This window comes from Argiope bruennichi, chromosome 7 (genome assembly GCF_947563725.1).
Source record: "Argiope bruennichi chromosome 7, qqArgBrue1.1, whole genome shotgun sequence".
NCBI classification, from domain to species: Eukaryota; Metazoa; Arthropoda; class Arachnida; order Araneae; family Araneidae; genus Argiope; species Argiope bruennichi.
Window position 1 is genome coordinate 81,615,691 of NC_079157.1, and position 13,181 is coordinate 81,628,871.

At 29.5% G+C, this 13,181-nt stretch overlaps 1 protein-coding gene across 2 annotated transcripts in view; it reads left to right on the forward strand.

Annotated features, from left to right (window-relative positions):
- The first annotated feature begins 500 nt into the window (after positions 1 to 500).
- LOC129975624 (neurogenic locus Notch protein-like) overlaps positions 501 to 13,181 on the forward strand; it is a 49,157-nt gene continuing 36,476 nt past the window's right edge. The window contains exons 1-10 of one of the 2 annotated variants that reach the window (XM_056088704.1): positions 501 to 745; positions 1,967 to 2,080; positions 3,116 to 3,229; positions 4,063 to 4,179; positions 5,371 to 5,490; positions 5,619 to 5,732; positions 7,222 to 7,335; positions 11,550 to 11,663; positions 11,939 to 12,052; positions 13,074 to 13,175. In XM_056088704.1, coding sequence (XP_055944679.1) covers positions 592 to 745; positions 1,967 to 2,080; positions 3,116 to 3,229; positions 4,063 to 4,179; positions 5,371 to 5,490; positions 5,619 to 5,732; positions 7,222 to 7,335; positions 11,550 to 11,663; positions 11,939 to 12,052; positions 13,074 to 13,175 — 1,177 coding nt within the window. In that variant the 5' untranslated portion in view covers positions 501 to 591. The remainder of the gene's footprint in view (positions 746 to 1,966; positions 2,081 to 3,115; positions 3,230 to 4,062; positions 4,180 to 5,370; positions 5,491 to 5,618; positions 5,733 to 7,221; positions 7,336 to 11,549; positions 11,664 to 11,938; positions 12,053 to 13,073; positions 13,176 to 13,181) is intronic. The other variant, XM_056088705.1, reaches the window with a different exon arrangement.

Sequence of the window (13,181 nt, forward strand, 5' to 3'; positions counted from 1 at the left end):
AAATTTTCCGGGAGACTTCTACTGCTGTTTTTTTTTCTAGTATCAAAGTTCTGATACTAGTTCTGAGTTCAAAAAGCACATTTTTCATAGTCTGTCTGTAAATCTATCTGTGAATACTAAAATTCAAAACCGTTTTGAGGAAGATATCCAGAATTTTATATATGGAATTACTGTCGAAATTTATAGATTTCTCTCAAATTTTGAAAGAAATCCATTCATAGTAAGTTTGTGTGCTTATCTGTTTGAGTGCAAGTGAATTTGAGTGCAAGTTTGAATGCAAGTGAATTTGAGTGCAAGTTTGAGTGCAAGTAAAGTTGATATAGTTTTTTTTTTCTTTCTGATACATTTTTATAATCCTTTTCACTTTATATTAATCTTTAAAAAAAATGGAAATAAGATTACTCTAAGAAGCTGCAAGAAGGAAAAAAAATAAAGAACCGTCAAACACTTACTGAAAACTGATAAGGAGATAGTAGATACCTTAGAAGTTTATCTGATAACATATTCCACTTAATCAGAAAATGAATTCTGCATTTGCTCAAATATTCTGAGGAACGACTGAGTCGTAAAAATTCTTATTTTAAAATCAATATGAAAGCATGTGCATCAGTGTTAACGTTTTTCTTGTTTTTAATTATACTGAAGGCTAAAGGCTTAAGATTTCAAAAACTGTTACAAGAAAACGATTCCGCAAATCTACATGGATTCGACAACAAGACGCTGTTATTACAGAACGATCCTGCAGGTGATTAAAATTTCTTATTATGTATTTTGATTTTACATTTATTCTATGCGTTTATTTTTTCTTCGTAAATGTCATTACATGCATGAATTCACTCATGAAAAGTGTGTTTTGCTTTGTAATTTTATAAGCTATACATAATTTATCAGCTCTCCTTGTCCAATTATTTATAGATAAAATTTTTTTACCTTTACTTGAAGAAGTCCCAAATACAACTAAAACTGAGCTTGCACTAAAGAAATTTTTATAAGAATATCATTTGATGAGCAGTATAATTTTTGAAAAGAAAGAAGTATATTTTCATTAAATCTAAATTTATAAAAATGAGCTAGAAATCCTTTGTTTTTACCTTCTCCTGAGCAAACTTTCAAAATTAGAAAGAAAAAAAAAAAGATTTGCTTTTCTATTGCATTTTCTAGAAAAATTGACTAAATGTCTAAGCAAACAGATGCCTCTGTTTCCATTTGTTGTATATAAATGTTTTTAGACAATAAATTAATGTTTGTCATTACTTCTTCAACAACAACAACAAAAAATCGAAATCGGATTAAACCGGTGAAACGTTTGGTTCATAAAATTTTTTTTTGAACAGTTAAAAAATTTTACCTCGAGATTGAATTAATAAATTCTTTAAGAAATCCTAGATTCGGAAAAAAAATTCATCTTAAACTTGCGCCTACATGTTAATGAGGTACATATGAACACAAAAACTTAGTAAATTTGTAAATCAGAATCTTATTATTAGTTAATGCTAAGTTTATTTTTTTTAGTGAATGTTCTTTTTTTATTGAAGATCTACATCATTATAATTTTTTTCTCCTAAATTATATACCTTGCAAAATTAACTTTCTTAAATTAATATAAAGTTGTTAATTTATCCTAACGTCATACCACACACATGTGTATATATATATATAATCCTCAATATATATCCTATAATGCTCAACTATGTTAAAAGTTTCAATTTTTTTAACTCATCGGTAAATTAGTTTAAAATCGAATGCGAAATTTTTACTGCATAGATAAACAGATAGAACAGAAAGCAAGTTAACAACAATTTGTTAAAAATAAACAGTCCTCATTCGTCGGCATTTAACAAAGAAGAATTAATCCTCTTAAATATGTATTTGGAAAACAAAGACAATTGCAGTCTTCTTTCAACAGTAAAAATATTGTGTCGCATCTTTTAATTCTCTAAGGTGAATTTTTTTATGTTTTTTGCAGCCTGCAATTGCCATCAAACGCAAGAGTGTTTCATAAATGAAAATGGATCTCCTGATTGTAGGTGCCCTCCAAATAAAACTGAAGTCGAAGGAATTGATATTAAAGTTTGCATTGGTAAGCAATACTTATTTTACCATTTTTCTAAATATTTAAATCCATTATATGTATCGTAGAATAAAAAAATTGTAATCAAGGGTAGAAAAGAAAAATTATTATATTTTCAGCAGTAAAAAAAAATAATCTATATTTTCTTGGAATACAATGCTCGTATTAGATTCTCATTGTTTCCTTTGAAATTTGAATTTATTTTACTGATTATAATTTTATAACTGATTATAATATATTTTAATATTTTTCTAAAAGTAAATAGAGAACTATTGTTACCAAATATTTTTATAAGTAGTGTAAAAGATATTACATATATAATTAACTATGCCATTGAAATAAAATTTAAAAATAAGTCATTTATAGTTTTGTAAGTTGGCCCAAGGGACATTGTCGATTACTTACCAAAGTATGTATTTAGAATAACACAAATGCAGGTTCAAAAAATTATGAAAGATTATTAAGGACAGAAGGGAAGGATTCATATTAACTTTTACCTATTTACACCTTTGTTTTATAGTTAAATTAGAATTATTAGAATACTACTTATTTTTAAAGTCATTAATTCACATCACATTCTAATCTCAATAGTGTTTAAATATTCTTAGTTACATTATAGTAGGTGTCAAAGAGTCGGAATTTCATAATTAAAAAGCAAACTGAAATGACATAAAAATAGTTTGGGAAGAACTGGGTGTTGATTTAAAACAATTTCTCTCCTCAATTCTTATTTCAAAACTGCGCATAGTTACATATTAGATAGCAAATGAAGTTAAAGTTTGAAAATTACAGCTGCATTTCTGTATGGATTATATAAACGTAACTGCATACTAGTTGAAATGTCAGATAGATAAACATTCCAAAAATATGAATATTATAAACATGAATATAGTCTTTGTTCTATGATGTTAAGCACTGAAGAAAATGCGTTATTAAATATTTCGTTGAGAAATGAAAATAATTTCAATTCCTTTGCAACAATAAAAAAATACTATGCCAAATCCTTTTTTTCGCATTGGTGAACATTTTTGTGCTCTCTTGTAGACTGCAACTGCCACCCATCACAAGAGTGTTTCGTAAATGCATACATTTTACCTGATTGCAGATGTCCTTCAGGTAAAATTGCGAAAGAACATGACGGTGTTATAGTTTGCATTGGTGAGTCATATATTTTTTAACCTTTTTCCTGCATAATTGAATTGATAATGTGTATGTGAAAATAAAGCAGTTGCAATTTAAAATAGTGGTGATAGATTATAATATTTTCAAATAAATCTAATTCTACATTTTCGATGATTATAATTCTTGCTTATTGAATGCAGTGTGCTTATTTAAAGATTGGATTTCTATGATGAATCATAATTAATTGCGAATGAAATTAAAGAACTGATGTTAATATTGCAATGACTATATAATGAATGTGAAAAGAATAACCTATATAAGCATAAACCTATATAGGTTATGCATGTAAAGCATAAACATATAAATAGCACAGATTATGAGAAAAACATAATAATATCTAGTTATTAATGAATAATCATCATCCGGTTCCTTAATCAGCACTTTTTCCGCGATCATGATGGCAGAGCTTCTTATTAAAGCTTCAATAATGTTTTCAAATCCATTTCCATCCAGCTAGTAAGCCACTATTCCTGTTGAACATTCCAAAACTTAAACTCTCTGATAAGGTGTGGAATCGTACCTTGTTGCTTTTCCCATAAAACTTTTATCCTCTTTCCCATAACCTCTCTCTTTCCCTCATCCTCTTTCCCAAACTTTGATCCTTTTTTCCATCCTTTTTATCCTCTTTCTCTGGTGAGTACTTTGAAAATCTAACGATAACAAAACTAACAATCAAAAAAGCAGATAAATATAGTATTAAATTCTGTCTCGGTTAGTTTATACACATACAGAATAATTTAAAATATTATTATTTGATATTTTTACACTCATTTGATAGTCCACTCTAAAGAAATCTCTTTCTGTAAAAGATTGCAATTGCCACTCTTCTCAAGAATGCTACCTGAATTCAGAACGGAATGCTACCTGCAGATGTGGAATAAATAAAATAGAAAAAGTGGATGAATATGGCACTGTATCTTGTCTTGGTAAGTCTTGATGTTAAAATAATATTGAAAATTTGAGTACATTGAAATCACAACGGAACGGTAATTATGACGGAAAATCCCCAATATTTAGTTTAATTTTCAATTTTAATTAAGAAAAAAAAGAAAAAAAAAAGAATCCCTCGTAGGGATACATTTGCTCCATTCAAGGGATATATTTATCCTATTTGGTAGCAATAGGTCAAATTGTCTGGCTTGTAGAGCGCCATTATAAACAGACGCATATACAAGTTCACGCATATTTATCTTTATTATTAGCAGTGATTTTAAGTTGAAGAACTCAAAAGCAGCTTTAAATTAATATTGAAACAAATAATGTACTGATGAATACATTTTAGAAAAAGACAGCTCCTTTAAAAACAAATCTATTGCTTTTTAAAAAGTACACTTTTTTTAATTTTAATTATCTGTTACCTTTTAGTATTTAAGTTATAACTTGTTTCTTTAAAATTTAAGGAACTTTGAGGTTAGTTTCTCTTAAATTCTCTGTCAAGTAATAGTTATCTTATGGAATCACATTCAATGCTATTTTCCCTATTTTTTATTATTTTTCCCTACCTTGAACTTTTCCAAGAAACAGATGATTTTTTTGCTTGTATAATAGTTATACTCTTCGGTCTAATTGATTGAAAGAGAGGCTGGGAAACATAATAGACGGATAGTTAGAATTCTATTAATGCTCTCTTCCTATACCATACATATAATTACAAACAACCTCTTTATATCAAACAATCTCACCCTTATATATATTTTCGGACCTCTTAATGCATTTCATTTTCTTTTTAAGTAATTTCTATACACTACACGCTCCGCTTTAAAATATTTTTACAGAAAAGAGAAATCCAATAATAAAATTAATGAACGCTTGCTGATTTAAATTTCATAGAGTATGATTTAGTTGAATATTGTGAAAAATCGTGTATATTGTGCAGTGTGAGAAAGCATTCAATTTTAACAATAATAAAAAAAAACAGAATTTAAAAACACATTCGCATTAGAGTGGATAAGATTTAACTCTTATCATAGAATTATCGCGCTTCAGATAAAATGTTGGTAAATCATAATATATACTGCACATTTAATGACAGAATTATCCGTGTTCAATATTGTTAAGGATTTCTCCATTAAAGGAAAAGTAACATCTTATATTCACGAATATAAATTTGTGTTTAGAGTGTGTTTGTCCGCATACATATGAGTGCTACTTGGACGATAGAGGAGAGACTGGCTGCAGATGTCCTGATGGAAAGATTAAAGGAAGAGACGGCATAACAAGTGAATTTTCTTGTGTGGGTAAGAGTTTAAGTTTTGAAATTTCTTTGTAACATCAAAATTAATCGTATACCAAATAAAATGAAGGACTTATTGTAGTCAGAAAGAGTGTCTTTCATCACTGAAACAGAAATGGATTTATTATTTAGATTGTAATTGTCCATATTCATATGAGTGCTTTCTAAACGACCAAAGACAACGAGACTGTAGATGTCCTAGTGGAACAATTGAACTGACTGAAAACGGTGAAAATGTTTGCTACAGTAAGTATTTACTTTCAGAAATTTTATTCCACTTTCATATATTTTTATATGCAAAAAAAAGAAAGATTTTTCTAATTAGTATTAATAAACTGCATATGAGTTTGTATCTAATGAAGAAAAGGTGTTGTTTCTTATGGCACTTGCCACGGATAAGCCCGCTGTTACGAAGACAGCGATTTTAAGCCGGTTGGAGAGCGTCTGTTGTTTTTATAGTAGCGCCAATTAGGGCCAAGACTAAGACTTTGCTACTCACGCATCATTCATTCTCTTGCACAACCCCTTTTCACAGGAGGGCACATTCACACATCTCACAGATAGAACAAACGAAAGAACAACCACGCCCAAACTGGAACTCGAACCCGGGACGCCCAGATCAAGGGGAAGACGGGCTACCCCTATGCCAGGACGCCGACAAGAGGAGATGCTTTTACAAGGAATACAATTTGAGGGCACGAACATTGAAGGCCCCTCAGATTCTAAATAAGCAATATAAAATATTTTTATTCGTCTAAGTAAATCTGTAGTAAGAAATATTTGCAAGGAAAAAATAAAAGTTAAGGCTTTATTTGATAGTTATTTTAATACTTCACATGTTTCACAAACTGAATCAAGTCTTTATAACGATAAAAGTTTCAATTATTTTTGTTCAAATGCTCTTTGGTATAAAACAGCAAATCATATTGTCTGCATGACTTTCCTCCACGTGTGCTAAAATTGTGTTTAATGTTGAAGCATGCATTTAACAAGGTAGATGTCAAAACAAATGACTAAAGTTAAAAAGTATTTAGAAACATTTCTCTTGACAGGATCAATATTTTTTGATATTTTAATAATACATTTTACTTCAGCCGATGACCTGGCCAAGGGGTCGTACGTCTTCCCCATGATCTGAATGTCCAGCGTTCGAGTCCTGGTTCTAGCATGGTTGTTCTATTTCCTGTATTATTTCTGTGAGGTGTGTGAAAGAGCCTCCATGGGGGTTGTGCAAGTGAATGTGCAATGTTTGAATAAAATACACCCAGTAAGCATGAGCAGCTGGGACATACTCTTGGCATAGATGGCGCCACTGAAGTGCAGGAGATGCTCTCTCTGCTTAAGACCTGTTCTCCAAAAATTTAAAAGTATATTTTGATTTCCTATTATCAATGGAATTTCAAAACAAATGTTTATTTGACATGCAAGGCATTTCGATATTTCTTTTGCAAGTAATGTGTGTTTCGGTTATTTTAGTTAGAACAGTAAAGTACATTTTCTTGCCATGCAAGAATTTATGATGTTTAGTATAAGATATTTAATGATACTTATGACTTTTTTTTATCATCAAAATATCTCAAGAACTATTCAAAACTGTTATAGAAATCAGGATTCAAATCATTAATAAGATATTCGTACTTCAAAACAAAGTTGTCTTTCTAAACCAAAAAATAGTGAATGCTGAACGTTAACAATTATTTATAGTCTCTGAAATTTATTTGTTTCTTTTCTTCAGATTGCAATTGCTCACAAACCTACGAGTGCTTCTTAAACGATCAAAGACAAGTTGACTGTAGATGTCCGGAGGGAAAAATCGAAAAAGATGACAACTGTCAAAAATTTTGCCTTGGTATGTGTTTTCTTTTAGAATGTATTTTTCTATCACAAGAATTTAAAGTGTTTAAAATATCATTGAACGGATTTGCTTTTGAATGAAAAACACGCACTAATCACCTATATTTCTGGAAAAATACAAAAATTCCTATTGCCAATAAACATATGGAAACGCGAACTGAAACTCATCTTTTTTATTAACCAGATTATCTATATACAATGTATAAAAAACTAACTTGCGTGGCTCAGAAATCGAGATTATTACTAATTCTCGAATGGCAACAATTAAACATAAACAAATCTCGTTGGTAGACTGCTTTATTCATGGAACATTTTTGCAGCTGTACTGAATCAAATGATTTCTTTGGTTAATTAATGGAACTACAAAATATTATTAGAAGTGTTCTGAAGATAGTTTGCCATATCACTTAAAAGACATGCAGCCAGAGGAAAGAAGATATATATATAAACAAGAAAGAAGTTTTAAATAAAAATTTCAATCAAACGCAAAAATAGGCTTAACCGTTATCAGATAAGTAATCGTGGTAAGAGTTACGATTAATGTACGGTTTCTCGCCAAGCACATCAAAATTGTTCCAAATCGTACAAAAACTTTTTAAAAATCTGTAATCCCGGATGTATACCAGAAATGTTCACAATCGGCTCTTAAATTTGCTAAAAGCCGATTGTGAACATTTCTGGTATACATCCGGGATTGCAGATTTTTAAAAAGTTTTTGTACGATTTTCTGATGATTACATTTGGTGAGAAATCACTGAAAAAATTTTCAGTTTTGGCGTCCTGTATTAACCTTAAACCGAGCCGTACTTCGTATAACTTGCCATCCGAAGTTGATACTCATATCTTATAAAAAGTCCGCTTTGTTTTATTTTAAGACTTATAAAAAAGGCCTTTTTAATGGCATAAATTTCATTTTCGTACATTTTTCATTTAACTTTAATAATATTTCTAATTAAATTTGATACACTATCGGAAACAATGTTTTTTTGGGATCCAGACTCTCCCTAACAACATTGAAACACGTGCTTTTGCCAATCATTGAGTTTTTAGTAGGATTTTCACTTCCGCTTTCATTTAATAATACATACACTTTGTAAATTGCAGTAAATTGTTTTAATTGAATTCTTGTGCTTCAGTCGTATTAAATAACTATTTTAAATGTTCTTTTAAAGAAATGCATTCTATATTAATAATTTACAGCCTAATAAGTTAATAATCCGGGCGAAAAAACTGATCACCAAAGGAACTAATTCATTATAAGACTTTCAGATATTTTTATGAATTTTAGGGAGTATAATGTATATTAAATTTTTTTCAAATACACGCATCTTTTTTTAGGCTTACTAAACATCGCATTTCATTTCCCTAATTGCGTAACTCTAAGTGTGCAATGGAAACTGTCAGGATTAGTAGTTCTTTGCAATTTACTTTACCAAAAAGGTGTCTCAGAACAATTCGAAATGGCTCAGAAAAACTTGATGATCCAAAAATGAAGTTTATATCAGAAATATTTCATTCACAATTAACTGAAAAGATTTAAATCCCCATTTCATTTGAGGACACGGTTATTATGCTATTTTTTTTTATCCAATCCTAACTCCGTGCACCTACAGTGGAAGAACTGATGAAAATGATTTATTATCATTAATTTTTTTCCTTAGTTATATGATTCAATGCGCATACTGTGATATCTACCAGTGGAAATTCCTTGCAATTCTACTTCAAAAGAAGTTGTTCGCAATATTTTCATCTTGGCGTGATTTTAACTCAAAATTATATAATGATATAAAAATGATAATTATCCGATTATATTTTGTTTGCAATTTGCTAAAAATTTGATTTAACTGCTCATCTCTTTTGTGGTTTTTTTTTTAACTGAGCCATTTTTTAATCTCTAAGTTTCTACAAACATTCATTAGAAACAGACACAATTGACATTGATTTATTTAAGAAAACGCTTCAGTTTAGAAGAGCTCTATAGCAAAGAAATATTTATTTGCAACCTTAAAAAAGCTCCAATCTGTGTAGTATCCACAGCATTAGAAATAAATAATATTTACTGTAAAAAGAATCAGTTATCTCTTTTCTTCTGCGAGTAACTGATAAGAAATATCAGTTACTCTCGATACATCTTACAGTAGAACAACTTTTTCCCTTTTAACTTCTTTTCTTCTGTTATCTTAGAGTATATTTAAATAAACTCAAAGATTTAAAAATGACGATTTCGTTTATTAATCTAATAACTGTAATCTTACTTTCTTGATTTTAATATTTGGAAGAAGTACGTAATTTATTATTAAAGGTGTGAACTATTATTTAAATTTAAAAATACTCTGTAAATTCTATAATTAGAAGAACACAAAATATTACTAAAGTTAAACTGCTTGCGAACAAAATTGGCAGCATTTTTGTTTTTTCCCACTTTTATTTAAGTCGATTGTTTTCATGTTTGTAAAATTGGAACCTCTAGAAGATTTAAATTTTGTGATTGATCAAATCGCAAAATCTCGATGGTTCATAAACGATACATATTGTTACGAAATTGTTATTGTTCGTTTGGATAGTGGGAGTTATATGGTGTGGAGAAAGCTCAATCAGCAGTAGAAAAAAAACAACGACGTTTATTTACACGAAGGCACACACGACAGCACAAATACGACAACTATATACAGTACAGAGAAGACAATTATCTTCGGCCGCGAGACATGCAAACAGCAGCACACAACAAGACTCTACTGCAGTCAGTAGCGCACAGTTTAGTTCAGCACTAGCTTGACTCCGTCGCTGCTCTGCTAATCCCTGGAAAACCAATTCTTCCCCGTCGATTCCGACTACTCTACTCTGGCAGCTGCGACTGTCTCCTTTTATAGGTCTCAGGAGGCTGGGCTAGAAGCCTTTCAACCAATCAGGAACGTTCGAGGTGTATCTCGGTTCCTACTGGACGGGTCGGGAAAATTCTCGATATTTCGGGCATAATCTATTTTGGTGCCAAAGTCGCCAAATTCGTCACCAAGTCGCCAAATGGTTGCCAAGTTTGTCGCCAAGCTCTGGAACCTCTGACACGACACCGGACTCCGTCCAATACAGATGACTGTAAAACATTCTTTCCGATGGTGGAATAAACTATGCTGGGAAGCAGCATTACAGATTCGTAACAATATTGATTTTAACATACAAAAGTTACAGAGTGTTACCACTTAAAATGACATAATTTTACCATATTTTACGCAATTTTATTTCAAATATATATTTTGATTTTATCGTGATATATTGCTTATTAAATTTACCGTGGTTATTTGTTACTTACCCACCTATAAATTTAACTTGTTTACTAGCCTAGAAATTTAATTTGTACATAAAAACATTGGTATCAATAAAAAGATAATATTTTGGATTTCAATTTGATATTAAAATCCTTTTCGTGCGATTATATTGTTGGAAGTTATCGCGAAACATCGCTTAAATTTCGCCTAATTTTAAATTAATTAAAATTTTAATAATTAATTTAAAAAAATCGCTCCGACTTGCACATTCCTGGCCTCCAAGGTATGCACGTGTTAAATTTGGTAGGTATAGGTCGAACGATTTGGTCTGTAGAGCGCCAACAAACAAACACACATTAAGCTTTAATATAAGTATATATAATTTTTACATATATTATTTGTCATATATTATCGTGATATACTTTCTATCTACACTATATATTATTTTAAAAGAGGAATATTACTTTTGCATTCTAGAAATAAAAGTTAACATATTTGTAGATTTAACTATCAACATCAGGGTTTATTTTTCTTTTTACTAAAAAAAGAGAGATAATTGGGATTTTAGAGAGACAAAACAGAAGAAATAGGGTGGCGAACTGCTTTAGCAAAATTAATCATAATTTTTTCCAATATTCCTAAAGGGATAAAACGAAACCATTATGTTCAATGAAGGAATTCTTACTTGTGTAGGTAATTTTTTATTGAGTAAATGCATCAATATATAAAAAGATAATATGAAAATATGGAATATCTTTGTTGAATGAGTTATATTGGTTTACCTGGTTCAGCATCCTGATTTGAGTTAAAATAGGGGATTTTTTAGGAAAAGCCTCTCAATTTTAATCCGTGGTTAGATGAAGGTTTTGTAAGATGGAAAGAGGATAATATTAAAATTTAATACAGTATTGCTTATAAATGAATCTTCTTTGTGTATTTCGTACAGATTGCAATTGCCACGCATCACAAGAATGCTTCCTGAATGAACTTGGCTTTCCTGATTGCAGATGTCCTCATGGACAAGTTGAAAATGAAGTATATGGTATAAAATATTGTCTCGGTAAGTAATCACTTTTGACAAAATTATATGCATGACTGGGATAGTAACCTGCGAAAATAATTGCAGCCTCCTAATTGGCGAATAAAAATTGGCGAATTTTCTATTTTTTCTTTTTTTAAGTTTTATACTTTTTAGCACTTAGTAGAATTTTAATTAAAAATTAAGAAAATAAAAAGTTTTTTTTTCATTTATTGTATTACTTTTTGGTTGATCATTTGTTTATTTTCATTGAAATTATTGTTAGTTAGTGAAATTTAAAAACGAATTTTATGCAGATTGCAATTGTCATCCGACACAAGAATGCTTCATAAACGAACGGGGAATAGCAGATTGTAAGTGTTCCTCTGGAAAAATTGAAAAAGATGTCAATGATATTAAAGTATGCATTGGTAAGCAAGATTTAAAAAATAATTTCATTAAAAATTTTCATCGATAATATGCAACAAACATAAAAAAATAATCATTTCATTTAAGATAAATTCATTATAAAAGTTTTTGGTACACAAGAAAATTATTTTTTCTAAAAATATAAGAAACTCACAATCTTTCCAATGTTTTGAAAGAATAAGTGAATCTTTGTATAATATCTCTGATCAATATAATATTTCTGAATAACAATAAAATGTGAATTTTAAGAAAACTCTTTTTACAATAATGGAGAATGAATAAAATCTATTTTAATCAATTTAATCAAAATCATTGATAAAAGGATTGAAGAAAAAATTCATTTAGTTTCTACAAGAATTGAGTGATTAATTTTATTGATAATAACATTTTACTCGAAGGATTGGTTTATATTTTTGGTATAATGTAATGCAAACAGTTTACTGTCGAAATATTTTATTGTTATTCTATTTTTATAAATTATCAATAAATGATAAATGGATAAAATTGGCAACAAATGATAATTCCTTTCGAAAATTTGCATCTATTATGTCTTCTAAAAACTTCTAATCATTTTATTTTAAAATAAAAATTCTTAGTCGATTTTTATTAGTATTGTTTAAATGATGCATTGAAATGCATTTAGGTATTCGAAATATATGCTTGAAATTTAATATTCCCATTTCCTTATATTTTTGATATAATTCAGAAATGATGTCTCATGTTCGGAACTAAAAATCTTTAAATTTTTGTTTTTCAAATATAGGTAAAAAAAATATAATCCGAATAGTAACTATTAATACTACTTCATTGCAATTGAAAGAACTTTAAACTGACTATAAAGTGTAGCTGACTTCGAGGCAACCTTATGTATCTTATGTTTGTTGAAAATTTAATATATTATATTGATACGTATGTCCATGTCAGCTCGAGAAATTAGTTATAAAATTCTTAAACTAGATAATAACAATTATTGATGATTCCACCAGGATAATCTCATAATATTTGTGCATCCTTTTTGTTTAGATTGCGACTGTGGAGATGGAATTTGTGTACTAGATGCTAATAATATAAAGAAATGCCACTGCGGTTCGAAACAAGTAAAAGGTATCGATGGAAAATGCTATGGTAAGT